This window comes from Nerophis ophidion, linkage group LG08 (genome assembly GCF_033978795.1).
Source record: "Nerophis ophidion isolate RoL-2023_Sa linkage group LG08, RoL_Noph_v1.0, whole genome shotgun sequence".
NCBI lineage: Eukaryota > Metazoa > Chordata > Actinopteri > Syngnathiformes > Syngnathidae > Nerophis > Nerophis ophidion.
In genome coordinates, this window is record NC_084618.1 from 42,094,497 (window position 1) to 42,116,785 (window position 22,289).

At 41.2% G+C, this 22,289-nt stretch overlaps 1 protein-coding gene across 1 annotated transcript in view; it reads right to left on the reverse strand.

Annotated features, from left to right (window-relative positions):
- Nucleotides 1–22,289, reverse strand: part of ca10a (carbonic anhydrase Xa) — an 88,594-nt gene that overhangs the window by 27,936 nt on the left and 38,369 nt on the right. The window contains exons 2-4 of the mRNA XM_061908605.1: nucleotides 20,040–20,114; nucleotides 17,093–17,235; nucleotides 9,314–9,499 (exon numbers count right to left, since the gene is read on the reverse strand). Coding sequence (XP_061764589.1) covers nucleotides 9,314–9,499; nucleotides 17,093–17,235; nucleotides 20,040–20,114 — 404 coding nt within the window. The remainder of the gene's footprint in view (nucleotides 1–9,313; nucleotides 9,500–17,092; nucleotides 17,236–20,039; nucleotides 20,115–22,289) is intronic.

Genomic DNA, 22,289 nt, shown 5'->3' on the forward strand with positions numbered 1-22,289 from the left:
TTATAATCACCGGTAGAGCATTGGTGTGATCAATCTGGTTAGAGAGCTGCTCCTCCAAAAGCTAACATAGTTCAATGATGGTCTCACATTCCAGTTGAAATGGTTGTATGCATTGAACAACCGTCAGCCCCAGGATGTCCAAATACACCTTCTCTCCTACTCATGCAGAGCCACAGCCAGTTAAAAGATGGGCATTTTGGTTTTTGGCTGTTATCATTATTATTATTATTACAGTCATTTATTTCAGACCCAGGGGGATCTATATCACATGAGATAAAACATATGATGTAAAATAAATACAAGCAGAAAAAATTAAAATAAAATAAAATTAAATTGTCTAAACAAAAATAAAACACTCCACAATATTCGGTGTCCAGCATACAGGCTTGCTCGCCAATGGTTCTACAGACTGGATGAAAATCTGACAGAAATGCCAGTCGGGTGAGTCAAAACATTAATTACATTGTTCTCTGACTCAGTTGCCCTACATATGAACCTGTACATAGGATTACGTAAAGTGGCAAAGCAGGTGGGGACCCCAATCCTGACAAACATTTGGCTTGCACTGCAGCACCTTAAACTCTAAGAAGCAGTCTCCTGGTTTCATTGTAGGGGACAATGAGCTTTTTATTTAAACCGACATCACATGTGGGCAGTATACAGTGGGGTGCAATATTCTTTAAAAAGTGTGATCTTCACAGAAACTGAGCACATACTGAACTTTTGACACAGCATATTTTCTTGAGCATATAATTTCCATGGCTGTCTGTAAACTTCTTTGTCATCAAACAGGTCATTTGTAATAATACGCCCAAGATATTCCATTTCACTGCGCATACTAAGTGCAGAACCAGATAGAGAGAAGTCAGGAACGGCTGATTGTCTGTCTTCTCTAATTTTAACTATCATGATCTCCAGTCTACTCAGGAAAACTGACTAACAATTTGGACAGGTCACTTGCCAGGGCTATTGGCCTATAATTATCTAAGCTGTTGAGATTTCCCACTTTATCTTTGATTACAGGTACTAGCACACGAGTTAATTTAGCATTTGGTAACACTCCATGGACAAGAAAACCTGAATAGCACAAAGCCAACAGACGGTACACTTTCTTACTAACTTGTTTAATATGCTCAGCTGCAACATTGACTCTCAACATAATTGCTCCATGTATTTCATTTAAAGTGACAGTTACACCATCATCAAACTCCACTTTATCCACTGCAAATACATTACTTTTTATGCACTTTAATAGTTCACTATATTGTTTCTGCCACAACTGTACTATTTCCTCAGACCCAATCACACCATCAAAATTCAATGGTAGAGATGTCTTGCAATTATCAATAGTTCTTATTTCTTTCCAGAAGTCATTGCAACAATTTTTTTTGCAGTTTCGTTGCCAGCCAACCTGACCTCATAGTGTTTTCAATTATTTTAATATAACGAAATGTTCATGTTTAAATCTGGCATTGGTGCATTTTTTGTTCTCAAAAGGGCCATGTCTGCTTTTGCCTGCCTCAGCCCATTTTTAAAAGCAATTTGGGCCTCTGCATGGAGCTCATCATCTACATGATCCTTCCAACCTGGCTTAATATTGCACACTTTTGTCGTACATTAACATAGGGGCCTGCTCGAACTACTGAGAGTCTCAACAATGGCTTCATACAGGGAGCATAATTCCTTATAGTTTTGTGCATTCTTACAGTTCACATCCCAACACGATAAGGCATCGTTTGGGACCTTAACACTGCCCAGCAAAGCCTCGGAATGATTGGCATATTTCTTTAGATCTTTTTGAGACAATTTAGACCATTCCATTTTACCCACCTCGATGCTATTATCCATGTGCAGCAAAACAGGTACAATCGTGGTCAAAAGTATATATACACTTGTTAAGAACATAATGTCATGGCTGTCTTGCATTTCCAATAATTTCTACAACTTGTTTTTTTGTGATAGAGTGTTTGATGCACATACTTGTTTGTCACAAAACACATTCATTAAGTTTGGTTGTTTAATGAATTTATTATGGGTCTACTGAAAATGTGACCAAATCAGCTTGATCAAAAGCATACCTACAGCAATGTTAATATTTGGTTACATGTCCATTGGCAGGTTTCACTGCAATAAGGTGTTTTTGGTAGCCACCCACAAGCTTCTGGTAAGCGTCTGAATGACAAAATTGGTGCAGTTCAGCTAAATTTGTTGGTTTTCTGACATGGACTTGTTTCTTCAGCATTGTCCACATGTTCTCAATGGGGTTTAAGTCAGGACTTTGGGAAGGCCATTCTTAAACCTTAATTCTAGCCTGATTTAGCCATTCCTTTACCACTTTTGACGTTTGTTTGGGGTCATTGTCCTGTTGGAACACTCAACTGTGCCCAAGATTTAACCTCCGGCCTGAGGATTTTAGGTTGTCCTGAAGAATTTGGAGGTAATCCTCCTTTTTCATTGTCCCATACACTCTGTGTAAAGCATCAGTTCTATCGGCAGCAAAACAGGCCCAGAGCATAATCCTACTACCACCATGCTTGACAGTAGGTTTGGTGTGCTTGGGATTAAAAGATTCACCTTTTCTCCTCCAAATATACTGCTGGGTATTGTGGCCCAAACAGCTAAATTTTTGTTTCCTATGACCACAGAACTTTTCTCCGGAAGGTCTTATCTTTGTCCATGTGATCAGCAGCAAACTTTAGACGAGCCTTAAGGTGCTTGCTTCTGGAGCAAGAGTTTCCTTCTTGCATGGTTGCCTCTCATTCCATGGCGATGCAAAACACGCTTGACTGTGGACACTGACACCTGTGTTCAAGCAGTTTCCAATTAATTGCAGACCTGCTTTTTGGTGGTTGTCAATTGACTCTTGATCCTCCTGAAAAAGGTTCTCTCAGCAGCAGGTGATAGCTTGCGTTTTCTTCCTGATCATGGCAGTGACAAAACTGTGCCATGCACTTTATACTTACGAACAATTGTCTGCACAGTTGCTCTGGGGACCTTAAGCTGCTTTGAAATGGCTCCAAGTGACTTTCCTGACTTGTTCAAGTCAATGATTAGTCGCGTTTGTAACCCAATCTAATGACTGCATCACATGAGCCCTATTTACACCTGTAAATAGGCTCAGAGAAGTCAACAGGTGTCGTCAATCATAACCACTCACATGAAGTTAAGAGGCCATGCCATGAAGCTAATTTCATTTGATTGTAACTTTTCTACATCACCAAAATTGATTATGTATGTTTATGTATGCATACTTTTGACCCAGCAGATTTGGTCCCATTTTCAGTAGACCCACAATAAATACATAAAAGAACCAAACCTCATGATTTTTTTTTGTGACAAACAAGTATGTACTCCAATCACTTTATTACAAAACAATAAGAGTTGTAAAAATGATTGGATACTCAAGACAGCCTTGCCGTTATGTCCTTCAAAAGTGTATGTAAGCATTTGGCCACAACTGTAAATTGCCTGTGTTTATTACCATGCGAAAAGGTATATGGTCTGCAGTAGTCAGATCATAATTAATTTTCATTATCTCAGCTGAGTTTTGTGCAGCCCCTGTACGAATGCAGTGGGCTAGCCAAGAAGTCGAGTACAAGGCCTCGCTGATGTAAGACTAACTATAATTTGGCAACAGAGTGTCAGCACCCAAAATTTGAGAAAATTGAGTGGCAAACACTTTCACCAGCTTTGTGTTGACCACCCAAATGTTGGTGTCAGTACCTGTTCCAATAATTCCTATAATCTCTGTTCACAACTCAGGTGAGCTTGCTTGTTGCTAGGTTTTGATAGTACAGGTGCTATATAAACTGGCGATTTGTATCCCTTTTTTACAACTATGCTCCACTGTGGGGACTGCAGTTGCGATCAAGGCGATGTTGGGCGACACCCAGAAGCTTCTGTCGTTGAGCAGGGCCCACCAGCCTGCCGTGAGACGCGTTGGCAATCCCGATGTCCAGACCCTTGGAAAGAGAATTCACAGCCAGACGCGATGACTCCTCCATCTGCCCTCCTCTCATGCGGTACAGGTGACAGTCCGATGTTCATTATCCGATGTCTGTTGTGTCCCCACCTCCATGTGCGCGACAATTGTCCCCAAGTTTTCACTTACTTCTGCCTGCTCGGCAGCGCCGAGGTGTCCTTGTTGACAAACCCGACAGGTGGCAACTCATCCAAGTTATGGGAAACAAACCGTGGGATTTTGTCGCCACAATCATTTAAAACCTTGAGACAGGCTTTAATATTATTTGTGTCCTTCAGTGGTCCTTTGTGTGTGACACATCTTAAGTGGGATATCTGGACAGACGTCAAATAAAACCCGCTTGGACTTCTCAATCCTCCTCAATGGCTTAAAGTTTTCATTTTAAACACAATGAAAGTTAAAAGTTCATCTTCAGCTATCACTTTCCTATTATCTGTTTTTTATATAGTAGGTTGTACGCGATAGCATACTGAGCTGAGAGCTGAGCCTCCACCAGCAGCACCTGCCGCCGTATTGATTGGGATTATCTCAGAGCGGCAATATGGTCCTTTTATATTCATCCCTATAGATATTTTCAGGTGTCTCTATTTATAGCCATCAAAGGAAAGCCATCCCTAAATTATTTGTGTTAATTTCAGATGACTTAATAGACAGACAATAAAATGTTGTAGGTTCATAATCTGTTTAGGCAAATAAGAAAGAAAGAAAGAACGAACGAAAGAAAGAAAAAAGGAAGATGTGAAAGCTTTCTCTTTCACGATAATATTAGTACGTGTTGCATATAGCACTGCATCCAAACATCAAGTGCATTTTAATGTTTCACCTTCATGGGGCGATTGACTTATTACAGCCTTATAAGATAGTAGGGGCAAAAGTACTTATCGATGAGAGAATCCCAGCAATGCCAGATTTGACAAAAACACCCACATTTCAGGTTTGCTCTTCCCAAAGCATGTATCTTGGAAGAAGGCGTGCAGGGACAGAGTTACATCGAAGTGAAGAATTCTGACCAGTCAGAATGCAAATAGGGCCCTAAGTGAACAAAAACACCTGTCACAGAAACAGTCTCTCGATCAAGTACTGTAAAACCACATGGCTATCAGGTCTAATTCAGTCTTTTGGTGTTTTGGCTTTCTTCCAATATATATATACTGTACTTATATATATGTATATATATATATGTATATATATATATATATATATATATATACATATATATATACACATATATATATATATATTTATATATATATATATATTTTACATATATATACACATATAAATATACATGTGTATATATATATATATATATATATTTCTATATATATATATTTTACATATATACATATACAAATATACATGTGTATATATATATATATTTTTTTTTATATATATATTTATTTTATTTATATATATATATACATATACAAATATATATGTGTAAATATATATATATATTTATATATATATTTTTTATATATATATACATGTACAAATATATATGTGTAAATATATATATATATATATATATATATATATATATATATATATATAAAAGGGACGGCGTGGCGCAGTGGAAGTGTGGCCGTGCGCAACCCGAGGGTCCCTGGTTCAATCCCCACCTAGTACCAACCTCGTCACGTCCGTTGTGACCTGAGCAAAACACTTCACCCTTGCTGCTGATGGGTGCTGACTAGCGCCTTCCATGGCAGCTCCCTCCATCAGTGTGTGAATGTGTGTGTGAATGGGTAAATGTGGAAGTAGTGTCAAAGCGCTTTGAGTACCTTGAAGGTAGAAAAGCGCTATACAAGTACAACCCATTTATCATTTATATATATACATACATACACTTTTTTTTTTTTTTTTTTAAATGCTTTTTTATTAAGTTTTCCCCACTTACTACCACCAGACTTGCCAACCTTGAGACCTCCGATTTCGGGGGTTGGGGGGTGTGGTCCTTAGTTTGGGCGAGGGGCATGATTGGGGGCGGGGCGTTGTTGGGGGCGTGGTTAAGAGGGGAGGAGTATATTTACAGCTATCCATCCATCCATTCTTTTCTACCGCTTACTCCCTTTGGGGTAACGGGGGTCGCTGGTGACTATCTCAGCTACAATCAGGCGGAAGGAGGGGTACACCCTGGACAAGTCACCACCTCATCGCAGTATGTGTAGAAATCTTAATTTATAATTGAATCACTTGTTTATTTTTCAACAAGTTTTTAGTTATTTTTATATCTTTTTTTCCAAATAGTTCAAGAAAGACCACTACAAATGTGCAATATATTGCACTGTTAAACAATTTACTTAATCAGAAACTGATGACATAGTGCTGTATTTTACTTCTTTCTCTTTTTTTTTTCAACCAAAAATGCCTTGCTCTAATTAGGGGGTACTTAAATTAAAGAAATGTTCACATGGGGTACATCTCTGAAAAAAGGTTGAGAACCACTGCTCTAAAATCCATAGATGTTATTGTCACATATGCATGCACAGTAGATGGCAGTATTGTCCTGTTTAAGAGTGTCACAACATTGCTGTTTACGGCAGACGAACATAGTGCTGTATTTTACTTCTTTCTCTTTTTTTTTTTTCAACCAAAAATGCTTTGCTCTGATTAGGGGGTACTTAAATGAAAAAAATGTTCACAGGGGGTACATCTCTGAAAAAAGGTGGAGAACCACTGCTCTAAAATCCGTAGATGTTATTGTCACATATGCATGCACAGTAGATGGCAGTATTGTCCTGTTTAAGAGTGTCACAACATTGCTGTTTACGGCAGACGAACTGCTTTACGGTAGACAAAAATGTGACTGCTGTTGTTGTGTATTGTTGCCGCGCTGGTAGGACGTTAATGAGACTGCCTAACAATAAACCCACATAAGAAACCAAGAACTCGCCCTCGATCATTCTACAGTTATAACGTCATTGGGCAGGCATTCTGTTTATATTGTGGGAAAGCGGACGTGAAAACAGGCTGTCGACACGTCACTCGGGTCCACATGGAGCTGGAGGGGGCGCGGCCTCCAACTATGCCTGAATTCCGGGAGATTTTTGGGAGAAAATTTGTCCCGGAAGGTATCCGGGAGAAGCGCTGAATTGCGGGAGTCTCCCGGAAAATCTGGGAGGGTTGGCAAGTACGACTACCACTAATTTTGTCTCAGTCTTGTCATGTGTTTCTACGTCAGTCTGGGATTTGGCATTGTTGCACATGCGTTATTTGCGTGAATGTGTTTTGGGGTGTCCCAAGTCAGCACGGAACAAGATAACCGAGAATCATTATGTAGAAAGGGCAAATTACCTTTACTCCAGATTTTCTTATCAACCCCAAAATCAAATCATCTGTTCTTTATCCCATTTCTGTCATTTCCTAAAAGTTTAATGAAAATCTGACAATAACCTTTGGAGTTATGTTGCTATCTAACTAGTTGATTGACTAACTGACAGGCAACCAAACCTTGGTGATCACATAACTTTAAGAAACATGTAAAAAATATAAGACAACAATCAATTGCCCTCTCTGGAGTTTTATGCAAGGTTTCACCTTGTGTTGTAAAGACGATTATGAGACATTTGACGGCCCAGCCCACATTTAAAAGGGAGGAGCTGGTTAATGATGTCAAGGGAGTTGGGACCATAGTCACAGTCACTCTGCTGTAACAGATCGTAATCCTGTTGTACCTGCAAGCAGGGCCGTAAGTAGGATTTGGCAAATACCAGGGTCAAAAACTGGTGGTCCAAGAAGAGCTTTGAAAGGCTGAAATCATGTGTATTCCAGCACCATTTACATAATATTACCTTGAGCAACACAATGAATTTACAGAAAAACTAAATCTTTCATTGAGGTAGAATTATCCATGTTATATTATCTAACATCAGCAGGATTTTGGAACAATCCAATTTTTATAAACATGCTTATGTTTAGCGTGTTAAACAATTTTTGCATCATTAAAAAATAAATTTTACAATCGCACTACAATGTCCACGACATAGATTTGAACGCCTTCTGCTTTGCGACACAAGTTCTAATGCCACCAGTGCCACTGGAAATGTAGTGCGACCTACTCAGGGGCCTAGTGGTTAGAGTCTCCGCCCTGAGATCGGCAGGTTGGGAGTTCAAACCCCGGCCGAGTCATACCAAAAAAAAAAGGGACCCATTGCCTCCCTGCATGGCACTCAGCCATGCAGGGTTGGAATTGGGGGTTAAATCACCGTAAATTATTCCCGGGCGTAGCACCGCTGATGCCCACTGCTCCCCTCACATCCCACGGGGTGATCAATGGGATGGGTCAAATGCAGAGGACAAATTTCACGTAGCCAGGATTACATTTGGGGTAAAATTTTATATGAAGTGCCTTGTAATTTAATAATTTACATTTGTCATGTGCTTCTTCAAGAAAAACTGGCCCCCCCACAGATCTCAAAGCGTTACGCACAGCCATGTTCAGCGTTTAGGACGGGCTTGATCATTGTAAACAAAACCTGACTGACATCACAACAGTATTATACCAACAGTGTTTCACATAAATTTAATTCAGGTCTAATCAATATTAATTATGTCAGTAGAATTTAATATTAATTGTATGTCGCCAGCACATTTTGGGTCTGATGATGTGTAAAAGTGGACTTCATTGTGTCACAATGTTATCTGGAATTGTGGCCTGTTGTTTATGACAAAAGATTGTATATTGAGAGACGATGGCCTACCGCATGGAAATGTACAGCGCACATAATGTCCAACACAAAATACATTTACAGTCAGTCATATCACCTTCTTTTTGTCACTTAAAAAAATATAAAGAACATGACCTTGGTGTCCTCAATGGTACTGTAGTTACAGCCAAGCCTGCAAGGTACCTCTGCTCAAAAAACACAAATGGGCCAATCCAAAGTTTGGCCATGAACAGCTGAATGAATTAGACAATGATTGATGAAACAGTAATGTGGACACATGAGACAAAACATTTGCTCTTTAGCATACAGTGGACTCTATGTGTTTGGAGGCAGAGATATGGCAAATATGAATCATCTCTGCAGTTAAACAGAGTTGGAAACACTCTGCTTTAGGCTTATTTCTCTGCGAAGGATATAAAAAAAAGCATTGAGGGGCTGTTGAATAAGACCGTTAATTGGATGCAAGTCTCAGCCAGAATTTTTAACTTCATGTTTTTTCTGGATTATTTTGTTGGTATTCTGTGTCGCTCCGTTACAATTTGACCATACCAACCTACCATACAAATGATGGACTTTTAATTTTTTTTGTCAGGGGTGAACTGAAAAGTCGGTGAAATTGGGTGAAATACTTAATTTACCCCAGTTTGCACACTGCACTCACCTCTCCAGAGAAGGCCTGCCCATTAAGAAGGTGTTCAGAGCCAAGACTGTCCTCACTTCCAAAGTGTAGCCGGATCTCCTCCAAACGATGGCTGTACATCATCGGCCCACCAGAGATATTAACAAGATGCTCCTTGTCCAATCGCACAGAAACATGGCGGCCTGTGTTATACATTGTTCCCCTTACCTGAAAAATTATACATTAGGAAAAACAACAAGTATCCAGATTATTTTCATTGTTAATTACTGTTTAAACTACACTGATGAGCAATGCAATAGCAGCATCCTAACTGAGAATTAATGATCAATTATTCATTGTTTAACAGTCTTCAACTATATGAAATATATATATATATATATATATGTATATATATATATGTATATATATATATATATATATAAATGGGTTGTACTTGTATAGCGCTTTTCTACCTTCAAGGTACTCAAAGCGCTTTGACACTACTTCCACATTTACCCATTCACACACACATTCACACACTGATGGAGGGAGCTGCCATGCAAGGCGCCAACCAGCACCCATCAGGAGCAAGGGTGAAGTGTCTTGCTCAGGACACAACGGACGTGACGAGGTTGGTACTAGGTGGGATTTGAACCAGGGACCCTCGGGTTGCGCACGGCAACTCTCCCACTCTCCCATATATATATATATATATATATATATTCAACTGCACAAATCCCCCAAGGCAGCTATTGAAATGTCCGAGCTAAATTGGGCCACTAAGCTGAATTTTATTTGGAGATCCTCCCAAATTTTGTCACACTTCCTATTAATGTGAACGATTTTTATACTTTTTGATTCAAACTTTATTTTAATTTAATCAATTTAATATTTTGTAATATGCCAAATTCATGTGAAATACAGTGTTCAATAATTAATTTCTTTAGTGCAAAATAAAAAAAAAAAACAACATAAATGTATATAGTATATAAATAAATAATTCATATCCATCCATCTTCTTCCGCTTATCCGGGGTCGGGTCGCGGGGGCAGCAGCCCAAGCAGGGAAGCCCAGACTTCCCTCTCCCCAGCCACTTTGTTTAGCTCTTCCCGGGGGATCCCAAGGCGTTCCCAGGCCAGCCGGGAGACATAATCTTCCCAACGTGTCCTGGGTCTTCCCCGTGGCCTCCTACCGGTTGGACGTGCCCTAAACACCTCCCTAGGGAGGCGTTCGGGTGGTATTCTGATCAGATGACTGAACCACCTCATCTGGCTCCTCTCGATGTGGAGGAGCAGCGGCTTTACTTTGAGTTCCTCCCGGATGGCAGAGCTTCTCACCCTATCTCTAAGCGAGAGTCCCGCCACACAGCGGAGGAAACTCATTTCGGCCGCTTGTACCCGTGATTTTATCCTTTCGGCCATGATCCAAAGCTCATGACCATAGGTGAGGATGGGAACGTAAATCGACCGGTAAATTGAGAGCTTTGTCTTCCGGCTCAGCTCCTTCTTCACCACAATGGATCGATACAGCATCTGCATTACTGAAGACGCCGCACCGATCTGCCTGTCGATCTCAGGATCCACTCTTCCCTCACTCGTGAACAAGACTCCTAGATACTTGAACTCCTCCATTTGGGGCGGGGTCTTGTCCCCACCCCGGAGATAGCATTCCACCCTTTTCCGGGCGAGAACCATGGACTCAGACTTGGAGGTGCTGATTCTCATTCCGGTCGCTTCACACTCGGCTGCGAACCGATCCAGTGAGAGCTGAAGATCCCGGCCAGATGAAGCCATCAGGACCACATCATCTGCAAAAAGCAGAGAACTAAGCCCGCGGCCACTAAAACGGAATCCCTCAACGCCTTGACTGCGCCTAAAAATTCTGTCCATAAAAGTTATGAACAGAATCGGTGAAAAAAGGACAGCCTTGGGGGAGTCACACCCTCAGTGGAAATGTGTTCGACTTACTGCCGGCAATGCGGACCAAGCTCTGACAATGATCATACAGGGAGCGGACCGCCACAATAAGACAGTCCGATACCCCATACTCTCTGAGCACTCCCCACAGGACTTCCCGAGGGACACGGTCAAATGCCTTCTCCAAGTCCACAAAGCACTTATAGACTGGCTGGGCAAACTCCCATGCATCTCCAAGAACCCTGCCGAGAGTACAGAGCTGGTCCACAGCTCCACGACCAGGACGAAAACCATACTGTTCCTCCTGAATACGAGGTTCGACTTTCCGGCGTAGCCTCCTCTCCAGTACAACTGAATAAACCTTACTGGGAAGGCTGAGGAGTGTGATCCCACGATAGTTGGAACACACCCTCCGGTCCCCCTTCTTAAAGAGAGGAACCACCACCCCGGTCTGCCAATCCAGAGGTACCACCCCCGATGTCCACGCGATGCTGCAGAGTTTTGTCAACCAAGACAGCCCCACAGCATCCAGAGCCTTAAGGAACTCCGGGTGGACCTCATCCACCCCTGGGGCCTTGCCACCGAGGAGCTTTTTAACTACCTCACCAACCTCAGCCCCACAAATAGGAGAGCCCACCAAAGATTCCCCGGGCACAGCTTCCTTATAGGAAGACGTGTTGGTGGGGTTGAGGAGGTCTTCAAAGTATTCCTTCCACCTATCCACAACATCCGCAGTTCAGGTCAGCAGAACACCATCCGCACCATACACGGTGTTGATAGTGCACTGCTTCCCCTTCCTGAGGTGGCGAATGGTGGTCCAGAATATCTTTGAAGCCGTCCGGAAGTCATTTTCCATGGCTTCCCCAAACTCCTCCCATGTCCCAGTTTTTGCCTCCGCGACCGCTGAAGCTGCACACCGTTTGGCCTGTCGGTACCTGTCCACTGCCTCCGGAGTCCTAAGAGCCAAAAGAACCCCATAGGACTCCTTCTTCAGCTTGACGGCATCCCTCACCGCTAGTGTCCACCAACAGGTTTTAGGATTACCGCCCCGACAGGCACCAACTACCTTGCGGCCACAGCTCCAGTCAGCCGCCTCGATAATAGAGGTGCGGAACATGGTCCACTCGGACTCAATGTCCAGCACCTCCCTCATGACATGTACAAAGTTCTTCCGGAGGTGGGAATTGAAACTTTCTCTGACAGGAGACTCTGCCAGACGTTCATAGCAGACCCTCACAATGCGTTTTGGCCTGCCAGGTTGTTACGGCATCCTCCCCCATCATCGCAGCCATCTCACAACCAGGTGGTGATCGGTGGAGAGCTCCACCCCTCTCTTCACCCGAGTGTCCAAAACATGAGGCCGCAAATCCAATGACACAACTACAAAGTCGATCATGGAACTGCAGCCCAGGGTGTCCTGGTGCCAAGTGCACCAGGACAGTAGGACAAGGGAATCACCCGGGGGAGCACTTTCCAGTACTCACTAGAGTGTACCCAAAAATGGTGGGTACTCTGAACTGCTGTTTGGTGATTAAGCACAAACAACAGTCAGGACCCGTCCCCCCACCCAAAGGCGGAGGGAGGCTACCCTTGCGTCCACCGGGTTGAACTCCAACGTGCAGGCTTTGAGCCGGGGGTCAACAAGAATTGCCACCCCAGCCCGTCGCCTCTCACTGTCGGCAACGCCAGAGTGGAAGAGAGTCCAGCCCCTGTCGAGAGAAGTGGTTCCAGAGCCCTTGCTGTGCGTCGAAGTGAGTCCGACTATATCCAGCCGGAACTTCTCCACTTCGTGCACTAGCACAAGACCCCCCCCCCCCCCCCAGTGAGGTGACGTTCCACGTCCCAAGAGCTAGTAGCTTCTGTATCCGAGGATCGGACCGCCAAGTGCCCTGCCTTCGGCTGCCGCCCAGCTAACATTGCGCCCGACCTCTATGGCCCCTGCTATGGGTGGTGAGCCCATTGGAGGGGTGACCCACGTTGCCTCTTCGGGTTGTGCCCGGCCGAGCCCCATGGGAACAGGCCCGGCCACCAGGCGCTCGCCATCGTGTGTCACCTCAGGGCCTGGCTCCAGAGGGGGGCCCCGGTGACCCGCGTCCGGGTGAGGGAAATCTGGGTCCATGATTTGTCTTCTTCATAAAGGTCTTCGAAGTGCTCTTTGTCTGATCCCTCACCTAGGACCTGTTTGGCTTGGGAGACCCTACCAAGGGGCTTTATGCCCCCGGACAACATAGCTCCTAGGATCATTGGGACATGCAAACTCCTCTACCATCGATAGGTGGCAGCTCAGAGAAGAGATAATTTATATAATTTATAAAATCTTTCCTGTCACAATCGAACCCAGTATGGCTGACTTGCAAGATTAGCATTACCTGTGCGCACAACAGGGGACAGTTAAAACCCATCATTCCAAGCATCTTCTTCTGCTTATCCAAAGTTGGGTTACTGGGGCAGCAGCCTAAGGACAGAAGCCCAGCCACAGCTACTTCGTCCAGCTCTTTCGAAGGTATTCTGAGGCATTCCCAGGCCAGCTGGGAACCATTGAGTCTACAACGTGTCCTGGGTCTTCGCTGTGGTCTCTTACCGGTCAGACGCACCCTGAACACCTAAGCTGGAAGGCGTTCGGGGGGGCATTCTGACCAGATGTCTGAACCACGGAATACCCTGAGCTTGTCTCGATTAACAGAGCTTCTGACCCTATCTCTCAGGGAGAGCCCCGCCACCCAAAGGTTGGAAACTCATGTCGGCCGCTTGTACCGGTGATCTTGTCCTTTTGGTCATAACTCAAAGCTCATGAACATAGATGAGGGTAGGGACGTAGATTGACCAGTAAATTGAAAGCTTTGCCTTCCAGCTTAGCTCCTGTTTTTAGAAGGTCAAGGGAAATTTGGCATAAAATATTTTTATTAGTGACGGTGCTGAGAAATGCTCAAAATACGTTTGCGGTGAAATTCATCTTAAGCGCCGTGTAATTCATTGATTCTACATCTTCATGCAAAACAAAAACCCTCACAGATCGCGGGGGCCTACGCAGGGCGAGAGATCTGCGTATAGGGAGGGGCAGCTCTGTGTTTTAGGATATAATTTTGTATTCATGTTAACACTTAGGCCTGCATTCATTCTTTATGACTTAATCTCTTTAAACCCTGGGTTTCAGATGCTTTCTGGGAAAAGACAAAACGAAGGATTTTTTAAGCATCTCCAAGGTCTCCAAGAATGATCCTGGTATCAAAGTAAAGAGGAGATTTGGATGGTTACAGGTGATGTGAAAATGTATACATCTTTGCAACTGAATGATAGTAAATAAAGCTAATTGTTAAGTGAGTTGTATCAGTTGAGTAAAGATAACTGTACTTTTGAAGAATTAAAAATGCTGCTTTTTTTTTTTTTGTTCAATGAAATTACTCATGACATACGGTGCTCATAAGTTTACATACCCTGGAAGAATTTGTGATTCCTTAGGCATTTTTCAAGAGACTATGAATTATATTATGAAAAAAAATGTAATTACGAGAGAAATTACCCAAATGATCTCAATCAAAAGCTAATATACCCTGCATAAATTGGCCTGATAACATACTGTATACACAAGTTGACACAATGGGATCAACGTGAGTGTATAAATCAGTAAGTTAGTGTCTGGCTCCTGTTGTTGCGTCTACTTAAATTGATGTTGATTGATTTTAAATTTTTTTTATTTTGTTGTTGTCGTTTTTTCAATCATTACATTTGTACCGTGTGATACAGAAACAAAGTACTGTTTATGGCAGGAGCGGGCAGTTATTTTGACGCACGGGTAGGGATGCAATTTGTTGTCGACAGAAATAAATTCTAAAATGAATCTGTTAATAATAATGACATCATCGGTTTCCAGATGGAAGCGAACATGCGTGTGTCAATGCAACCGGCGCCTGCTGAGCAACAGGAAGAAAAAAATGCCTCTGCAAAAACACTGCCTGTGAAAATCAAATAACTTGCTTAATATGCAAATCAGACAATACTTTTCATGGTAGTTCATCTGTGATACGGGAGCATTTAAGGCGGAGGTATGTTAGACATCTGGAGGATGCGGTGTCTTGACTCTCTTCGATAAGATAGTTAACTTAACTCTAATTTTAGCTTTGGTTCACCAGCTAAAATTTGTATATCTACCTGTCTGCAGGTTTTTTAACACATCATTCTCATCACAAAATCTTATTTTCTTTTTGAGGAACGTAGATAGATATTGTCTAGTTTGTTATTATTGATGCTATTTTGACTGTCCTTTGTTTACCTTTTTTTTTTCAACAGGACTTGCCTGTGCTTGCTTTTAAGTGGCAAAAAGTTTAATTTAGCGATTATTATCTTCACAACAGCCTAATGAGCAGCACAGTAAAGGTATAAATACACATTTTTGAATGAAGCGGTCATCTTTATTGTCTTTATTGTTAGCACAGGTCTAAAATATCTGTTTGATCATATTACGCCTATACTGGCTCATCTGTACTGGCTTCCTGTGCACTTAAAATGCGACTTTAAGGGTTTACTACTTACATATAAAAAACTAAACGCTCTAGCACCATCCTATCTTGGGGATTGTATTGTACCATATGTCCCAGCCAGATATTCTGCGTTCAAAGAACTCTGGCTTATTAGTGATTCCCAGAGCCCAAAAAAAGTTTAGAGCATTTTCTATTCGGGCTCCTGTCCTTTGGAACAGTACAACAGTTAGAGATGCTACCTCAGTAGAAGCATTTAAGTCCCATCATAAAACTAATTTGTATACTCTAGCCTTTAAAGTGACCCGTTTTTAGACCAGTTGATCTGTTGTCTCTCTTTTCTTCTCTGCTCCCCTCTCCTGCGTGGCGAGGTTATCAACTGACCATGGATCAACCTCCACAGATGACGCGCTAGCTGTTCGAAGTCGGCACTCAGGATGGACCACTCCTCTGTGCATCAGTTGGTGACGTCTCTACGCTGCTGACTTGTCTCCATTCAAGATGATTTACTGCCGGCCTGCCAATGGACTGGACTTTCACATGAAGTCGGGACCCAGGGTGACCGCTCCTTATGTATCAGTCAGTGACGTCTGCGCCCCGACGCGTCTACATGCAAGAGGATCTCCTGCTGGCCCCACTATGGACTCTCACATCATGAACTGTATCCACAGGGCATCCATTGCACCGGTCACCCAGGGTTTCTCATTGTTCCCATTGGGATCTGAGCCAAGGATGTTCTTGTGGCTTATGCAGCCATTTGAGACATTTGTGATTAGGAGCTATATAAGTAAACTTTGATTAATTAACTTTGAGCTTAGTTTAAAAGCTAATGGCTAAAGTAGAGCCACTAACCAGGTGTATGCTTCATATTCTAATTGGTCACCAAGATAGTCGAAGTTTAGTCAACTATCAAAATAGTTGTTGGTACACTGCTCAGTGGGTAACACGCTGGCTCTTGATCCACAGGCAGTAGGGTTAAAATCCCGGTCAGGGTGAATGGTAACTTCAAGCTGGGTACTTCGGCAAGCATGCTCCACATCGATACCTCAGATTAGCAATACAAAAATGATAGACTTACCGGCCCCACATTGATTGTTGGGAAACAAAGATAATGTGGGGATTAATTGTCTACTGAAAAAAGACTAAGACAGCAGAGCGAAAAACGTGATATTGATGAAGAGCTTCTATTGAAATACGGTGACCCGAGCAAAAGGGGATGTATACAAACTAAGAACGGAATCCGTTCAAACTTTTCTATTGCGACTGCTTACTGCTTGTATTCTCAAACAGGCTTGTTTGGTTGAATGTTCCACCAAAAACAACTAAAAACAAGAGCGTTGATAATCATGTTTTTGGTATGCGTTGTATTATGCTTAATTGTTGATGCTCAAAGTATCTGGGAAAAAACATTATCATTTGCATATTCTTACCTTTTGTCCACCCGTATTAAGTTTCATGGACTTGAGATAAGGGTCAAAAATCATGTGGCTAGTCTCAATGTTGACTGGCGATTGCCTCTTCCCCACTGAACACAAGTTCCAGGCTGAATTTACAAGGCCCCAAAAAGATGGCACTGCAACACAACACCCATATTTTGTAAATGAGGCATACACATAATATACACAACAAGGACACACACTATGTTTCCATACAATGCAAATCTAACATACAAATATAGTGCAGTATAGTACATAATATAGTCACTTATAAGACATGTAAGCAACTTTCATAGATTGCCAACTTCAGATCAAGGTGATTTTGTCGTTATAAAAAAGCTGTCTGAGACCCCTGCATACATGCTCAATATTATGGCATATGAAAAAGTAAATGGAAACAGAGAAAAAGACACAAAAAACATGTACCCAAACAGGATTTAAAATGCTTAATGTGCATGCTCACTGCTCAGAAGGCAAAGTATTTTGAGATGTATTTTTGTCCGTTTACCTTTGTGGGTTGAGGAAAATGATGAAAGGGTTCTATCCTACTCAATTCAGGGGCTTTTGAAATTGTACTGAATCCCAGTGAGGCACTATCAGAAGTTTCTTTCTAAAAAATACTTCTGTGTACGCGTAATGGAGGAGATACATTTGTGAGAAGAGGAGGAATCAAATGCAACAATACAGACAGTAAAGAGTAAATAGCCTTAATGACTTCAACATTATGGATTCCATCCAATAAAAATGTTTTACATGTACAATTTACATACAGTATATACAGTATATACGTATTAGGGATAGTGATGTATATGGTTTAGATTCTATCAATACCGATACCAATATCGATATTCCTTATGACTGATATTGATTTATATGATATATTTGATATTATATATCATGTAAAAGATATGTGCTCTATTTATGTATAGCGTATACATACCGTATTTTTCGGACTATAAGTTGCATTTTTTTTACATAGTTTGGCCGGGGGTGCAACATATACTCTGGAGCGACTTATGTGTGAAATTATTAACACAGTACCGTAAAATATCAAATAATATTATTTATCTCATATGCGGAAGAGACGAAGAAAATGTCAGCAATCGTCACATACAAGTCAGCAATCGTCACACACACGTCAACCAATAAGAATTCGGCGGGGGAGGGTCATGGCAAAAGTGCATTGCGGCTCATGGAATGCTAACTGCTGTATGCTACTGCCGTAGCTATTAAAATAGATCATTTCATTGTTGGCGGTAACTTATAAAAACTGAAAAGGGCTGAACAAAAATTGGACCGAAAAGGAAATCATGTACCTTAGATTACAAGCTGGACGTAGTGAAATATGCAGCAGAAAACGACAAGAGGAAGCGGCGCATACCTTTGGAGTTGGCATAGTTGTTTAGAAGCGACATCGAGGAAGATTTCATCAGATTTATCCATTAGGAGTGACAGATTGTTTGGTAAACGTATAGCATGTTCTATATTTTATAGTTATTTGAATGACTCTTACCATAATATATTACGTTAACAAACCAGGCACCTTCTCAGTTGGTTATTTATGCGTCATATAATGTACACTTATTCAGCCTGTTTTTCACTATTCTTTATTTATTTTGAATTGCCTTTCAAATGCCTATTCTTGGTGTTAGATTTTATTAAATACATTTCCCCCAAAAATGCGACTTATACTTTTTCCTTCTTTATTATGCATTTTCGGCCAGTGCGACGTATACTCCAGAGCGATTTATAATCTGAAAAATACGGTAAATATTATTTCCAGTGGAGTGTAATTGTAATTAATTGGAATACAGTGATGGATCTGTGTGGTCTTTAGAAAATGATGACATAACTACAGCACTTCAAACAAAGTTGATTTAAGACTTAAAAATCAGGTGTTGATAAAAGACTTCCCTGCTGTGAGATGTTACATTATGTTGGTGGTCTACAACCTTTTGTGCTGATTAAAATGGTCATGAAAAAGCCTTTTTTTAACATCTTTATTCATACCAATTACACATAGCACCGATAAGAGCACCGATAAGAGTACCGATGAATTCCGTTATCCATAAGGAATATCGATATTGGTGAAAATATACATCCCTAAGTCTTGGGGAGCAAGTGCGCCAATTATGACATGCTTTCTGCTCCACGTAATTTTTAAAAGAATGTACAGATCATTGTACATATATAATGCTCCACACATTTGTTATAATAGTATTAAGTCAGCTGAATGGGTGACAAAACACACTCGGAAGTGACGCCATTTACCCATAGCCTGTGTATTAGATGGATGCAGGTTTTGCTAAAATAAAAGAAACATTGTCTAATCTAAGCTAAAACAAGACACCATTCAAACAATTAACACACTTCTGACACATATCAGTTTATAATGAATATTAAAAGGTAGTTTAGTAATTAAAATAATACATTACAGTAAGGAATTATCTAAACATCAACACACAACATTGAAAAGCAAAACATGTTTTTTAGGCGCAGCTAAAAAGAATGCTACTAGTACATTAACAACAACGAGTGGACAACAAAACAAGGCTGTTGTCAACCAAAAAGATGAAAGTTTAGCAACTTTTTTGCAGCAGCTGCGAGTAATCGCGAATAATTACAATTCCATAGTGTGATTAATTTCATTGTAAAAGTTACATTGTTTGACAGAACTAATTGTTATCAAATAGCAAATTAATGTTAACACTATTCATTTAGCTTGTTGGTTTATGTCATCCCTAAAGAACAATGGCAATTGAAGAAAGAAAGGAAAGGTGGAGAACGTCAATGTCATAGCTTGAGTGGGGTGAGTGACAAAAATAAATTTTTGTGGGCTTAATAAAAACATAGTGTCTTAATTAGAATGGCAAACGTTTGGTCAAAACACTTTAACTCCGTTGTTGTGGCACATAATGTTTCATCATTATTTGAAACTTACCTGGAACAAAGCTTCCCTGAACCACCTCCTTGTATGCCCACCACCCATCATGAATTTTAGGTGGATTTGGCTGGGCTGTGAGGATAGGAATGAAAAAAAAAACACTGTTAAAGGCTGATTAGGGACTTGATATTTATTGTTGTTATTTCAAGAAAACTTGTTTCCAGATGGATAAGGCAATAAGTATTATGCCGTGAATATTCCTACTATAAACTCACATTTTTTTATTCAACATTTCAAGGTTAAAATATAAAAATTCCAAACAACAACACTTAAAATGTGAGTCAACATGGAGACTGATGTGTGGCTACCCAAAGTTATGGTTAAAGGGTCTATATTAGGATTTTTAATCGACATGTGAAACACTTCCTTTTGCTCTACAGCAAGGGTCGGGAACCTTTTTGGCTGAGAGAGCCATGAAAGCCAAAGATTTTAAAATGTATTTCAGTGAGAGCCATATCATATTTTTTAACACTGAATACAACTAAATGCATGCATTTTTAATTAATGACTGTGACGGCCCGGGCGCATGATGATGCTGGGCTCGTTTTCCCAGAAATACAGACGGGCTTCGGACACAGCGTGCAGGTAGGAAAATTATTTATTAAGTAATAAATCAGATAGAACAAAGAAAAACGTGCTGATAGCACTTAAGGCAACAAACCAAATGGGCTAGCGTGTGAGCTAGCAAAATAGCCTAGCGTGGAAACTAGCAGGTATTAAGCAGGAATCAAATGTAGTCATCTGTAGCATAAAGCAAATTAGGAAGCAAGACCGAGTGAGGCCAGGACAAAGATTAAATAGCCCCCTGGTTGGTGACCGGACAACAGGTGAGTGTCTCGAACACTACCCAGATGCAGCTGAGCGCAATCTGCAGCCATGGCAACAGAAACAAACCAACTCAGAGGTGCATTAACAGGAACTAAACGGAGTCCAACACTAACAGAAAAACACAATTGACCTGAAAAACCCAAACAGAATATGATCCGAGCAGTGGATCATAACAAATAACAACATTTTTAGAGTACAAATAGTTTTATTATTTTAAATAACATTGTTATTCTGCAGCCAACCAATAGTACCGTAAATAATACTTCTTACCAATAATGCGACTTCTTGAACAGGTGCGGTAGAAAATGGATGGATGGATAAAATGGATGAGAATGTTTTATAATATGAACGTTATTTTTAACACTGTGATTACCAGCGAGATTATTCATTACTTATCGTGTTAAGCAATGTCAGCTAAGATTTATCTGAGAGCCAGATGCAGTCATAAAAAGAGCCACATCTGGCTCTAGAGCCATAGGTTCACTTTACATGCAGTCGGCTTTCAGCCCCCAAGCAAATATTATTAGCCCAAGAAGGATCCCCGAGTCAAAATGTTTGGCCACTCTTATTTTAAACCTACACAATCCAATATGTATGGTTTTGATTTTTGACTACGAGCTGACTTTTATCCCACGTATTAAAAATATTACAGAAGTAGGTTTTTATCATCTTGAAAACATAGGCCAGAGTCCGCCCGTTTCTCTTTCAGGCCAACGTTGCTTACGTGGAGTGATTTCTCAAGATTCTCTGAACCTTTTGATGATATTATGGACCGCAGATGTTGAAATCTCAAAATTTCTTGCAATTGCACTTTGAGAAACAATGTTTTTAAACTGTTTGACTATTTGCTCACGCAGTTGTGGAAAAAGGGGTGTACCTCACCCCATCATTTCTTGTGAAAGACCCTAGCATTTTTGGGAAGCTGTTTTCACACCCAATCATGGCATCCAACTGTTCCCACTTATGGGATCAAAAGTCCGTAATATCATCGCTTACGTGCAGTGATTTCTCCAGATTCTCTGAACTTTTTGATGATTTTACGGACCGTAGATCAAACTCAATCAAACAAGGCCAAGTACCCAAGGATTTCAAGATAGCAAGAGTAACCCCCCTTTATAAAAAAGGAAGCAAATTAGAACCTGGTAACTACCAACCTGTTTCTATTCTCAGTTCCATTTCGAAAGTAATGGTGAAAATAGTTTATGAACAGGTTGATAGATACCTTGCTACTAATAAACTAATGTACGAATTCCAATCCGGCTTCAGAACTAACCACTCCACTGACAGATGCCTTCCCTATCTGACCGACCACATCAAACATGAGGTGGACGCGGGCAAATACTGCGGCATGGTCATGCTGGACATTCAGAAGGCCTTTGACACCGTTAACCACGCTATACTGTTGGATAAGCTCCGAGC